The sequence below is a fragment of the Chiloscyllium plagiosum genome, unplaced genomic scaffold (genome assembly GCF_037043375.1).
Source record: "Chiloscyllium plagiosum isolate Xiang-an unplaced genomic scaffold, Cpla_swu_hap1 HiC_scaffold_39, whole genome shotgun sequence".
NCBI lineage: Eukaryota > Metazoa > Chordata > Chondrichthyes > Orectolobiformes > Hemiscylliidae > Chiloscyllium > Chiloscyllium plagiosum.
The window spans coordinates 5,804,076-5,818,317 of NW_028270177.1; the positions used below are offsets into that span (position 1 = coordinate 5,804,076).

Sequence of the window (14,242 nt, forward strand, 5' to 3'; positions counted from 1 at the left end):
TAGGCTGAAAGTTGAAGATTATCCATCAAGTTGTTTGAAGTGTAGGAAAAGCTGGAAGTGTTTGAATGATTTCTGTTTGTTTGTAACTTGAGCAGCAGCTTTTTTGATCCAGTTATTGCACTTTGTATAACTAAGATTAAATAGAAGGGATGAAATCCTGCTTTGGATGGTGTGTGGAGGTGGGGTGGGGGGAAGTGGTTGGTGGTGTCTGTACCAGCTTAAGCTTTCAGGACTTTTTTTCTTTTTAATGGATATATGATTATTAAATGTGACTCAGATCTTCCTATCTCCAAATGATCAGACACTAGTCCTGAAAGATACACTGTGATCACTTCCAAGCAATTACCATGTGGGACTTCAAAGTTTAAACCCCATGTAGGCAATGACCTGGCATCTATAACTCTCTAAGTCTCCAGCTCTGAATTAGAGTTGGAGCCTTCAAACTGACTTAGCTGATTCAGGAAAAGTTTTTAAAGGAATTTTAAAACCAATTTTAACTCCTGGTCAAGTGTAAAACTGACCCTTCTTATTCTGACACACTTACCCCAATAAATTACACTCTCGTTGATTTGCCATCACCTGCTCTCTTGCACAGTCGTTCTCTCTTCCCCCAGTTACTGCTGTAAAACTGGATGTGACTTCTCTGTGAATGGGCATGCACCGTGTTTCTCATGGACACTGACTCCTGCTTGGCTGTTGTTATTGGACACAGTCGCATTCTGTGATATCGTTTCAATAAGTAGTTAGCTCCATAATGGTGTTATCTCCCCCTGCCTCTTTGCTTTGTGTTTGTCATCTGCTGATGCCATGTGGTTCTGCAAAACAGTTTGTTTGAAATACTAACCAAAGTTTTTTATCTCTCTTGTTTCCTTTTTCTCCTGCTCAGACTGAAATTGCCAAAAGGCTAAACACGATCTTGGCACAAATCATGCCATTTCTTTCACAAGAGGTAAGTGGTCCTGCTTGATCTTCCAGTTCCTTGCTATTCACTGCTTTGTATGAGAGTACTGAAGCTGAAATGTATCCAGTTTGTATTCAGTACATGTCACGAGAAATCTTTCCTGTCTCTTTCATTGAAACACCATCTCTTCAGTATCGCCTATACTGACCACCTTATTCTGTTATTATACCCCACTCCACAAAAGGCTATTCCGAACGGGAGTATTCCAGATCCCAGTGCTAGTGTGATCTGAATGGGTAACCTCTTAATTACCCCACTTACATGATGTTGTCTTAATGGAGGAATGCTGTGCAAATCTGTCTATGCTCCATCCATACAGGCACATGTCAAAATTTAAACCCTGGCTGTGAACTATCTGCAGTTGAAATAGAAGAAAGTTTGCTGGTGTGGAAGGATCCAACCAGGGAGCACGAGTTAGATTGGCCAAGTTCTGGATTTTCTCTTGGTTATGTTGGCATGCCCAGGTTAACAGTTGAAACTTTATTGCTGGAACAGCACAGCAGGTCAGGCAGCATCCAGGGAACAGGAGATTCGACGTTTCGGGCACAGGCCCTTCTTCAGGTTAACAGTTGGTCAATGCTGTTCCAATGCCCACTCCATCCTAGCGTAGGAATGGCTCATTCAGTACCTTGTGTCTTTTTTGCTCTCCTTCTACTCTGCTGCATTTTGTTTGCCCCCTGTTTTCCCCATGCTCCCGATATCCTGGTCTAACAAAAGTTTGTCTGTTTCAATCCATATTTGCAATTGGAGGATCTATAGGTCATTCTTCTCAACATGATGGTTGCGTCCTTGTACAACCCTGTGTAGGAAAATTGCACATTAATGTTTAAAGTGATGGCGATGTAATCGCGTTAAAGTTACAACTAAAAGTTTGCACTTTAGAAACAGCATTCCCAATTTGTCAATGGCGTTACAGCAAATTAGTGTTAATGAAACGCACGTTATGGCAAAATGGCCTGTAATTCCAACTTGCCATCATTCTGAGTTTGAACTGGAGAATTTCGTTGGCCTTCAATGGTGGGCTATTCATGACCTCTATTAACTCCCCACCCCCATTTCTGACCCAGGCTTGTACACTGCTGATTGGTGGTGTCTCTGTTGATTGAACAATGGTTCCTCAACATATTTCTGATCACCATTCTCACTCTGTTAAAGATTAGAGCAGAGGAAAACCAGTCCCTTGTGTGAGATTCCCACTATCTGTAACTGCTCCCACCTCCACGCTGCAGGCTGCGCCGATCAGACCCTGCATGGTGCGTGGGCTGCATTACCCTGACTGTGGGGAGGTGCAGCCTCTTCTGAGCTGGCAGCTACAATCCTAAAGCTGCTCAAAGACCCTCTAACATGCTGCCCTCTGAAGGTTTGTCAGGAATTTGGAGGGGGTGGGCTCTCCAGTTGATATTCCCTGACACTCGTGGCCCCCCCAAAAAGACAGGATTATTTTCCCAGTGTCTGTGCGGTCAGTGGAGGATAGTTATGTAAATAGTGTGTAAAATTGATCCTAGTCTTATCTGAAAATGCAATCTTTAGGCATGGAGTAGAGAAATTACCCAACATCTCCTTCTGAGCAGGTCTTGTGAGATGAGAATCTCTATTGAGTGGGAAGAGGCCATTAAGTCCACTGAGTCGCTACCAACCCTCCAAAGGGATCCCACCCAGACCCACCTCATTCCTGAAACCCTGCATTTTCCGAGGCTAGCCCATCCAGCCTGCATATCCCTGGAAACTATGGGACAATTCAGCATAGCCTTTCCACCTGACCTGCACATCTTTTGGAGGCAACTCATGCAGACGTGGGGAGACTGTGTACAAACTCTACAAAGACAGTCACCTGAGGTTGGAATTGAACCCAAGTCCCTGGTGCTATGAGGCTGCAGTGCTAACCACTGAGCCACTGCAGCACACCGTGACTGATATTGTTCTGGTTCAGCCTATCTCTTGCTGGTGTCTGATCAGTCCAAGCTGAATTGAGTTAGTGTTTATTGGACAGCACTAGTTGAACACCACCTGCTGTTCAATCTTTTTTTTAAAATGTGGTTTCACCTTGTTTACCTCCATCTTAAAAAAAGAAATTGAAACTGCATAATTCCTGGATGTTTTTTGAATGTGTTTCTTCTCTTTCCCACTTCCTGATTCTCCCCTCAATCTCTCAGCATCAGCAGCAAGTGGCACAAGCTGTTGAGCGTGCCAAGCAGGTGACTATGACGGAACTAAATTCGATCATCGGGGTACGTGGAGTTCCCAATCTGCCTCTCACAGTGTGTACACTCTCCTTTATTATTACTTGACAGTATTGAAGAGTAAACTAATACATTTGGCCTGTTGAAAGGACGGTGGTGCTTTAATGATCTGTAACAAAGACTATCTTTAATGAAACAACAAAAATCAAAAACTGCTGTTTGCCAGCAGTAAATGTTGGCACAGCCTGTGTGCATAATTATAAATCTGCACTGGCTGTTCAATCCATTGTCCAATTAAAAGCCTCCCTCTCATTGAAAGTTTTTATTTAAAAGGGATAGATGGGCCAGATGGAAGAATGTTTCCCTGATTGTAGTGTCTTGAACTAAGGGCACAATTTGGACTGAGATAAATTGTTTTCATTCAGGTTGTGAATCTTTGGAATTCTCTCCCCCAGATGGCTGTGGAAGCTCAGCCTTTGAGTCTGTTTAAGGTAGATTTTTACAGACTGAAAATGTAGTGGAATATGGCAATAGGGGACAAAAGCATTGAAGTGGCTGATTGAGAGCAGACCCAATGGGCTGAATAGCCTATTCCTGCTCTTGTGTTGCTTCCAGTTGCTCCCACACCTCTCCTCCTCAATGTATCTGTCCAGTCCACAACATCTAGAGTGGTGGAATTTGAACCTGGGGGTTACCTGGGCCTCTGGATTAACAGTCCAGTGATAATACCAAAAGGCCATTGTCTCCCTTTAAGAAAAGAGGTGTAGCTCATGTGGTATTGGAAGATCCAAAAGGCATTTATTGTAGCTCATTAACAAGTACAAGTATCATACATGGGCACATCAGTGCCAAGGCTATATTAAGCAATTTGGTTACAACAGAGCAGCATGCTTTCAGCAGTCAGTTAGGATGGAAACCTGCTTTTTCCCCCCAACCATTCTTGGGTCACATCTTCTGAGAGATTCACGAGCATATCCCTTTTTAAAGGGGTACTGTCACACTGTCTCTTAAAGGGTATGCCCGTTATCCTAACACAGCAGTGCTGGCAGTACCTGGAGGAGATCACTGCAGAGCGTTAGAGAGAGTTCCTTTGATCTTAGTCACCTACAGTATGAGACTAAGCTGTGTGAAGTAGCAGGTTTGCAACTCCTGGTTTTAGGTCATTGATGTTTAGCTGTACTCTGAAGCCCCTAACAATTTCCACCAACTGAAATGAGTGTTTGTTTTGGAGGGAGAGAGGGGGCAGGGTTGCAAAGCTAAACCCATTGCTTGGCAGATCAAGTTTTGCCTTGAATCCTGTTCCATTTTATTAAAAACCTGATCACTAGGTCTGGTGCCTTTTTATTAAAGAGTTGTCGCTCACCCTCCTTTCAAGTTGTGACTGCACAATTGGCTCTGACAATGTTGTATTTTGATGCAAGTCGCTATAGAAATTAATTGGGTTAAATTAGTGTTTAGCACGTCTAATTAATGGTTTCAATGGTGTGTGACATTGCAGCAACTGGAGATATTTGACGTGAAAAGACTCTGGTGGCTGTCAATGAAGATGCTAGAGGGGGTGGAAAGGGGTTTAACACAACATGATCCGCTAAGTGTTGGAGATGTGAGCAAGGGTGTAATCAGGAAAAGGAGAAATCCAAAGCCTCAGACACGTACTTTGCTTTAATCTTTTCTTCTGATGCATAAATGAATAAACTACCTTCAGACACTCCACCCAACTCCTGAAGACAAATTGATCTGGTCTCCTCTTGGATGCTTTATAAAAGATTTTTTTTTCCCTTCTTTCAAAAATGGCAAGATGTATAGGAGGCTTCAGAATAAAGAGGCCACAGTTTGATTAGCCTCCTCCTTTTTTTTGTGTGTGGGAGAGTTGAGGCCAAGAGATGGGTCGTGGCAGCTGGAGGCAGATATTGGAATTCAATTAAGGCAAATGAGTTAGGCCTGTGACCCCATTTTTGAGGTAATTGCTTCCTTGAATCTGGCTGAATACAACTGTTGGGCTGTCATTAAAGCAGGCAGCCATTCAGTCAGCTTGTCTGATGAACCGTTGCAATGATGGAATTATGGGCAATCAAGGAGCGCCTCTACTGTGGTTGTGTGTTTGTGTGTGTGTGTGTGTGTGTCTCTCACACGCTGCAGTGTTGTTCAGGCATGGCCTTTTTTTTTTGTCTGTCCTAAGAAAACGGAGGCTTGATTTGATTGGGGGGGGAAGGAGGCACCTGGGTGTAGGGTAACAGTCTCCCCTCCCCCACCCCCTACTCCCCAACAAAAGGCCACTGGTGGTCTCTACATTAATGGCCAGCCAATCCAGTTACTTTATGGTGCAGGATGTGCTCTGTGCTGCCTGTGGCTATGAGCAGGATGATGGTGCGGCACCTTTTTATTCTAATGTTCTCTCCTCATTGACGGTTCTTGGATTAAGGCAAGTTTGTTGTCAGATGCAGGATCCCGCTTCTGCGGTTTTGTTTTAAATGGTTTGTCTCTGACTGCTTCTGGTTAATGTTCTCTTGCTTTCAACTCCTCCAGTCTCCACAGTCGTGGGAAGTGTTACCTACCAATCATCTTTGGGAAAGGACAGGGAGCAAGGGTTTAATTTTGCCTTACAGCCCTCACTTGTGAATTTGAGCCAATGTGTTACCTTCTGAAACCCCTTTTTTTTTAAATTAAGTCGCTCTCTTGCTCTCTCCCCACACGTGTTCAATAGTTTATTTTGTGATTATCTCCTTCTTCTGGATAAAGTATGTAAACAGCCTGGCCTTTGGAATAATTTGCTATAACTGTCTGTTCCCAGTTGTGATTAAGAAGTTTATAACATAAACTGTCCCCTCAATGTTTGGGAGTGAAGGTGGAAAATATTCAGAATTGCAAGGTTTTGATGAGAGCACTTATCATGTATGTAAGGCTTTGCTTTTTGAATGTTTTATATTTAAAAAAAATATTTGTGTTTGAGAAGTTCTGATCTCTGTCTCTGGGTCAGTAACTCTGCCCCTGCAGTCTCCAAGGCCAGGCACTGTCTCCTGTCTCGGTGAGATGCTACTGTGCGAAGGATTGTCCTCTTTTTGTGTCTGGAACTTGTTAACAAATAAAAAGGCCTCCTGGCTGATATATAACACCATTGCAGGCATAAACAGTCTGGACAAGTTGTCCTCTAGAGTTTTACTTCCTCCCTCTAAATTTAATCTTCAAACAGCAAAACTCTCAGCATCATTTTCCAGCAGAATGAACAGGCACAGATTTTCACTCTTTCATCACGGGTCATTTCACAATGATGCTCATTGACGCTTGCTGACCTAACTGAGATCCCAGTCAAACTCCATTGTTGCTTTTAATGCTCTGGGGTTTTTCCCCTGTTCCCTCGGTTACTGTGGGATGTTCACCTCCCTCCACTTTATCTCTGCCCATTGGAAGCAGGCACTTTGTGTCAGTAAATATCCATCTCTGGTGCCTTAGTTTTCGTGAAGGGCCTGCAAGAATAGGCCTGTACCACCCTTCTGTTCAATGGTAGCTGATCTTAACTTTAACTTTCCTCCTTTAGATTCCCTGATTTATTCTTTTTTCTTTCTTTCTTTTTTGACTCTTGTCCAACATGTTCTGATCTATTGCTGAAATCTTCAACAGAGCCCCCTCCTCCAGCCTCAGCACTTTCTGCTGTGCTTGGGGGAAAGAGTTAATGATTTCCTCACCCTGTAAATGAGGATGGTTTTCTGTTGTCACTCTTGGATTTTAGCTTGGCACTCCATTTCATATTTAGATTCCCATCCAAACCATATAATAGCGAGGGATAAACTATTGGCTCACTTTACCCAAAAAGATGTGAATTATGTTGCTGTTTAATTTTCTACAGCCCTGTGAGTGAGAGCTCAGTCTGAGACCGTGCCTTACGTTTAACCACCTTGGCCTTTTCAGTTTTGTTGAAACCATTCTGCGGTCTAGAGAGATTTCCCCTGCATGTCAGTGATGTATAAAAGGCACCTCTTAATTGTAATGGTCACCAGATGTCTGCCTGACTGTAAAACAGACCATTCCTGCTGAGAGAAGATCCCAATGTGTGCTGCGCTGGAGGTGAATTTGTGGGATCGGACACTAGCCAAGTCGTTCCTCTTGTTTCTGAGGTAGAACGTTGTACGTTATAATCCCGGGAAAGAGACGGGAAGAACCATCCAGACAGAAGCCCCAGGTGTCTCTATGGGGGGGGGTGCTGCCCTGTTGGAGGAGCTGTCTTTGACATATTAATCAAACGAAGACTCTTCTTGTATCCGTGTGTGTGGATATATGGAATATTGAGGCATTACCCCTCAATCAACGCCATCTTTTAAAAGAGAGGGCTGATTATTTGGTCATTATCGTCTGGCTGTGCCCAGGTTAGCTGAGATTCCTAGGCTTTACAACGACCCCACACTGCTGCAATGCTTCAGAGTTCAGGAGTCCATGTCGGACTTGAAATGTTATGTCTGCTTTCTCTGCACAGGTGCTGCCAGACCTGCTGAGTTTCTCCAGCAGTTTGTTTTTGTTTTAGATTTCCAGTATTTGGAATTCTTTGTTTTATTCTAGTGGGTTTATTGAAAATAATTGTTTTATTCCTATAGTTGAAACACAAAAAAAAAGTAGCAGGAATAGGCCAATATGAACGTGACTGATCATCCAGCTTAGTCCCCTGTCCACTTCCCCATATCCTTCAGTCCCTTTAGTCCTGAGAATTATATCTAAATCCTTCTTGAAAGCGATCAGTGATGTGGCCTCAGTTGTGTTTTGTAGCAGAGCTTTGTGGGGGAAGAGAAGTGGGACAATTTAAGCAGAGAGGGATCTGACCATGATGATCAGGTTTTTACAAGTCTCAACTGGGGATTGAAAAAGCCCCTTTTTAATGACTCTTTATTCTCCTGCAACCCCTCCCCTCCCCCAAACCAACCACCCTTCATGGAGGGAAATTGGGAGGGGGGAGTGGGGGAGCTGGTGTGTGAAAGTGTGTTGGCTTGATTCCATGTAATAGTCACTGAAGTGATGGTTTATAGATGGCCTTGGAGGAGGTGCATGCAGGATGACAGCACACGTCCTGAGGGTTTGACCCCTTTCCAATGAAATATTGAGGGGAGCATTGCAGTGGTGGCTATTACATAATCCTATCACCTCCTGGTGACCCCCAACCAAACCTCACCTGCCTTTGCTCACCTCCCACATCCATCCTTGTTTCCCACAGTCAATTGGAAAGTGAACAGACTGTGATTAAACCTAGGTTCCCAATTGCATTTTTAAACCAGATGACTGAAAATTAGAAAGTTCCTTCAGAGATGTTTTTCTTTACCCGTTAGTGTTACTAGCTGCAGTGCCCAGTTCTTAGTTTCTGGAGTGTTGGCAGCCCAGGCTCCGATCACTTCTCCATAAGTTGTGAACCTGATGTTTCTGTAACCATTTTGCCGTCCTCTCTCTGGGCATCCAAACTCAGCACAACAAGCAAACCTTAAGTACTCTCTCTTTGCTCCCTGACACTTTTACTCTTCGATAGAATGATTGAATCTTCCAAATCCAACACGCGAATGTAAGGAATAGCTGCTGGCGTGTGCCATTTGGCCCTTCCAGCCTGCTTCAACATGCAACGGTGTCATGGTTGACCTTCCACCTCCATCCCACACCCCCTTGTTGACCCCAGCTTTCCCAAAAACGACTTCCCATTGGGTGCCTGCAATCTGTCTACTCCTGGTTGGAGGATACTTGACAACAGTGTATTCCTCCCGATGTCTCTGGGGTAGAACACTTTGGAGGATCTCGATGAAGAAAGTTCTCATCCTGGGTCAGCTATGCCGGGCTCTCTGTGACCCGATGTTTTATATTCCCTAGATGGTGGTAACAACCACAGTATCTACTTATCAAACTGCTTTGATACGTTTTTATAAATAAGGGTAAGGCCACAGCAGATTAAGCTGTCTACCACTTGCCTTGTAATCTTGATCTCCTTATCCTCAAGAGGACATACTTGCCATTGGATGGAGTTAAATGAAGGTTCATTACTGGCTTCCTGGGGTGACCAGAGTCAGCCGGCACTCTTGGGTTTAAAAGGATGGGATGTGATTTGATGGAAACCGATTTTCTTGGTGAGGGTGACGGGCGGAGAAGCTGCTTCCCTCTGACTGGACACCCTTGAGCTGGATTGTGGGGTGGGAGGTGTTCATGGTCACTGGATAAAAGGCTGCTCTATTTGGGAATGGAATTCTCGCTGAGGTTTGGGAATCTTTGCAATCCTCTCTCTTACACGATGACGCTGCACCATCTTTGAGTAGATTCTCTAATGAGGTTAAGGGAGTTGGCAAGAAAGTGGAGCTGCTGGTGAAGACCCATCGTGATGTTGAATGGTGGAGTGATTCTGATGGAGTTGAATAGCCCTCCCTCTCTCTTTCCCCCCCAACCCCCCCCGACCAGTTTTGAAGATGGATGAACCAGTGTTGGAGATGAGAAATACTCTTGCTGCAGCAAGTTGGTGTGATCTGGAACAGGTGGTAGACGCACAAAGATGGAGTAATCCAAATGGAATCGGATAAATACTCCAGGACCATGGGGAAACATCAGGAAGGAAGTGAAATGAGTTGAAGAGCTGGCAGAAGGCATAATGGCCTCCACTTCATGGATGGTAGGATTGTCAGATTTGTCTCTCTCTCTTATCCCTATTAGATTGTATTAGCACCTGAGAGAGCAGTCCCCATACAGCATGGTTTTAATCCTTGGTGGAATGTGGGTGTTGCTGGCTGGGCTGTCATTCCTCGCCCAGTCTCACCTGCCCTGCAGGAGGTGCTGCTGAGCTGCCTCCCTGAACAGTTGTGATTTTGACCCAGTGCCAGTGAAGGGACGGTGAGTGTGTTCCTGATCAAGATGGTGAAGATATGACTGAACATTGTAGTGGGTGTTCCGGTCTTTGTGCCTCATCCCTCGCAGCGCGATGCTTCAACTCTTTTTACAGAAGCAGCTTCCAATTTCAGTTGCCAAAACAAAATCACTGGCTTCTTTCCCCCTAAATGCTCCGTGGTTTGTGCAAGCACCCCCCCCCCCCCCCCACCCTTCCCTGCCTTGGGAAGTGAGGAGAATATTGAACCCCAGCAGAGATGCTTTTCATGGTTAAATAAACCAAGCAAGGCAGTCAACAGCACGTTCACAAACTGTGGTGTGCATTACCATTTCATAAGTCAATTGTTGTTTCTAATCTCTAAACAAACCAAACACATGATAGCTCTCTCGCTAATGGGTTGCCATCTGAATCGAGTGGGCCATTTAGAAAATTAGCACCAAAGTTCAACTGAGGCACTGACCTGTTATTGAAACAGTAATTGCTCCATCTCCACGTTCCGCTCTCCAGGTCACATTATCAGATGCTGCTGCATGATCTGGGGGACTGATTTCTGGGTCTCTGACTCCCTTGTATTAGCAGCCCCTACTCCTGTAACTGGTTAAATATGAGTCCTGAAGAAGGGCTTATGCCCGAAACGTCGATTCTCCTGTTCCCTGGATGCTGCCTGACCTGCTGCGCTTTTCCAGCAACACATTTTCAGCTCTGATCTCCAGCATCTGCAGACCTCACTTTCTCCTTTAAATATGAGTCTGTGCAGTGACCATTTCCTGGCTGCTTGACTGTGGAGTTCATCAAGTATCTATTGACTAGCCCAGTGTGCGTGCACTTTCAAACTGATCAGTGATCAGGAGTGGTTTGAATTCCTGAGAATGGTACATAGTTCCTCATCTTTCTCCTCTGTACCACTGCCTTTCCTGCCTTCCCCCTCCACTCTGTCTTCAGCTGTCACTTCTTTCTTCCCCTCCCACCCCCACCCCCACCCCCACCCCCACCCCCCTCCCCATACCAGCAAAACAGAGCTATAACTCCCTCCCAAAGACAGAGCCTTCATTGAGCAGTTACTGTTTAATTGGTGACAACAGCTTTGCCTTGTTTTAGGCTGATTTCGATACAGGATTGCTACGGGTCACCAATCCCTGTGGCTGTACGTTTTAATCTTTTCTGATTTATGGAGTTGGGAATTGCAAATTTGCCAGCAAATGAGCATTTTTACTGTGAATCCTCAATCCAAGTTTTAAGATTGTACTTCATACGTATAGAATTGCTCACAGTGTGGAGACGGGCCATTCGGCCCATCAAGTCCACACTGATTCTTTTTGAAGGGCTTCCCACCCAGACCCAGCCTATCCCTGTAACCCTGCATTTCCCATAGCTAAACCATCTAACCTGCACATCCCTGGACACTATGGGGCAATTTGTCAGAAGATACAGAAGGGATTGTAACTGGAATGGGAGGGGTCTTTGGCTGCCTTTTCAAGGTACTGTGACGTGTAGCTGAACAGAAGGTTGGCTTTTTTGATGGACTGGGCTGATCCTTCCCTCAGTGGGGACAGTGGGCAGTAATATCCAGGCTCCAGGCAGACCCTGGGGTGTTCGGGTGAAGGAATGCTTCACACTGTGGGTACTAGGATGCTCTAACAAGTGCAGCCCTATGGATGGTGTGATTTTGTGAATGTGGAGCAGGAGATCAATGCAAGGTTATTGTGAAACTACAGATGTACAGTTGGCAGGATCTTTCATGAGGAAAAGTTCAATGTGTATCCACGGAAGTCTAGAAAAGCTGATCAGGAAATGCACATGGTCCTGAGTGGACTGCGAGAGGTGGATACTCACAGGATGTTACCTCTACAGTTGGAGTTTGAACATTAGGGAGCTTCCTTTTAACACCAAAAAGAAGCAAATCATTTTATTTTTGAGTGTTAAGGGTCTATCACTATATAGTTGGTTCTGCTATAATGTGCATTTCTTCAACACTAATTGCCTATAATGTGATTGAAGAACTTAGACCGTTATTTTGTAAAACACGATTTTTCCTTACCTATACTGGCTATAACTCCATTTTGGCCCCATTAGTTTAAATGGTGCTGCTATAAAGTGGAATTGCACTGGAACGGAACTACTGTTCTATCTGAACCGACTGCATTCCCAGAGAGTGATGGAGGTACAAACATGGAATTTTCAAGGTGGATATAGATAGATAGTGTCTTCACTAACAGGGAGTTGAGGAGTGTCAGAGAACGGCCAGGATTGTGGAGTTGAGACTACCACCTGATCGGCCCTGATCTTTTTGAGTGGAGCAGGTTCGAGGGGCTGAATGGCCTACGTCTCGTTCCTATGAGAGTCCATGCGTTGGCGGCCGAATGGAAGGAGGTGGAACAATGACAGGAACGGATTGCTCATTGCGTGTGATATATTTTTTTCTCTCCGTCTCACCCTGGCCCGTGTCTCACCACATCCTGTGAACCTGCTTATTCTCATTCCGATCAAAAGACCAAATTGACTGTTGGCTTTTGTGAAGTCATCTTTTTGAAAGGGTTTATTGTGTGATTTTTATTTTTAAAAGGGTGGGGTTGCTGAGATGCAGACGGTGGGAGTTTATGGTCGTTATAATTTAACATCTGAAATCTATTTTGTTTTCTTTTTCATTTCCCCAGCAGCACCATGCTATCTACCCACCTCTCACGGTTAGTCCCTCCCAGTGGAATTCTTTATACCTGTTTTTAAAATATGTCTCAAATATGCTCCCAGTGTGAGTTGCTGCTTTTGTGCCAGTTGTGTGTGCACACAGACCTGGCTGCTTCTGGCATTGCAGTGTTCTTAATGCTAACTGGCAGTGTGGCTGAGCTTTAATAGGGACTGTGTGGATATCAGCTGCTATCCCTAAACCCCTTCCTTCTGCTTTCTAAGGTCACGTTAACTCGGGTCAATGGAAGAAATGGGGAGAATGGGGACGGTCCTGTGCCAGATTTTATTCCTCTCTGAGCCCCGATCATCAACTTTCACCCTCCGTCCAGACAGGGCTGGCTACGAGGGGTCAGCAAGTGTCCGAACAGCAACTGTGGTGGGGGTGTGTGGGGCAGGGGCGCTTAGTGAGGCAGAGAAATAGCTGGAGTGCAAGAGTTCAGATGAATGAGTTATTGGACCCTCCATATTGGACCAAATCTGAAGAGTAAGTGTACAGGGCTGTGGGGTGGGGGGCGAAGCCATCAAACACGGAAACAGACCCTTTGGTCCAACAGTCCACACTGACCATGTTCTCAAACTAGACTAGACCCACCAGCCTGCACTTGGCCCATATCCCTCCAAACCTTTCCAAGTCCTGTACTTGTCCAAATGTCTACTAAATGTTGTAACAGTTCCTGCACCCACCAGTGAAAAATGTCCCAGCCTATTTTTTTTTACAAGTCCAACCCCTTAATTCCCAGAAACATCCTGGTAAATCTTGGAGTAATGGGTACCTGTTGTCACAAAGCTGGTAGAGGGGTGATGGCCTGAATGGCCGCCTCCTGTTCTCTGACATTCCGATTTTCTTTCCCCCCCCCCCCCCCCCCCAATGAGAAGAACAAGCAAGGTCAATGAAAAGTCCTCTGGTTCATCCCTCCTGTCCGTACGATTGGATGGCGGGTGTCTCAATGACCAGACAGCCCATTGTGTCTTGGCTCATTCCGGTTTTTAACTAACTATATGTTTGTCATCAGTGGAATGGGAAGAAAAGATTAAAAATAAAGATCAACTCACTCAAAATGAGAGGACACTGACCTATTTATCTTCTGAATGTGTCTGTTATGAATGCTTCCGAGGTATCCCAGAACCTTGACTTGTTTAAAGCCAATCCCTGGGTATTCAATTGAGGGACAATCTGTCAAGGATGAGAATGATAATCTGAGACCATAACAGCTACAAAGCATGTCCTTGAGCCAAAAATCTGAACTTATATAATATGTATGGGCCGGGGCTGTGTCGCGGTGGGTGCTGTGTGTGGGCCGGGGCTGTGTTGCGGTGGGTGCTGTGTGTGGGTAGGCCGGGGCTGTGTCACGGGTGCTGTGTGTGGGCCGGGGCTGTGTCACGGGTGCTGTGTGTGTGTAGGCCGGGGCTGTGCAGCTGACTGTACTGATGTTATCTGTTTTGGGTGGTTTGATTTTTTTGCGGAGCTGTTTTCTGGACTATTTGTTCTGGTGTGTGCACATACGTATGCACTTTGGTTAGAGTTTGACTTGTAAATCACCGGTGAGGTTGCGATGTTGGTCTCTCTGGACTTGGGAACGA

The 14,242-nt window shown here is 45.1% G+C and overlaps 1 protein-coding gene across 14 annotated transcripts in view; it reads left to right on the plus strand.

Moving 5' to 3' along the window:
• The window catches only part of LOC122540892 (transducin-like enhancer protein 3), a 73,761-nt gene that overhangs the window by 22,281 nt on the left and 37,238 nt on the right, over positions 1 to 14,242 (plus strand). For 4 of the 14 annotated variants that reach the window (XM_043677153.2, XM_043677140.2, XM_043677144.2 and 1 more), the window contains exons 5-7: positions 887 to 949; positions 3,115 to 3,219; positions 12,631 to 12,660. In XM_043677153.2, coding sequence (XP_043533088.1) covers positions 887 to 949; positions 3,115 to 3,219; positions 12,631 to 12,660 — 198 coding nt within the window. The remainder of the gene's footprint in view (positions 1 to 886; positions 950 to 3,114; positions 3,220 to 12,630; positions 12,661 to 14,242) is intronic. The other 10 variants (XM_043677145.2, XM_043677152.2, XM_043677148.2 and 7 more) reach the window with 4 other exon arrangements.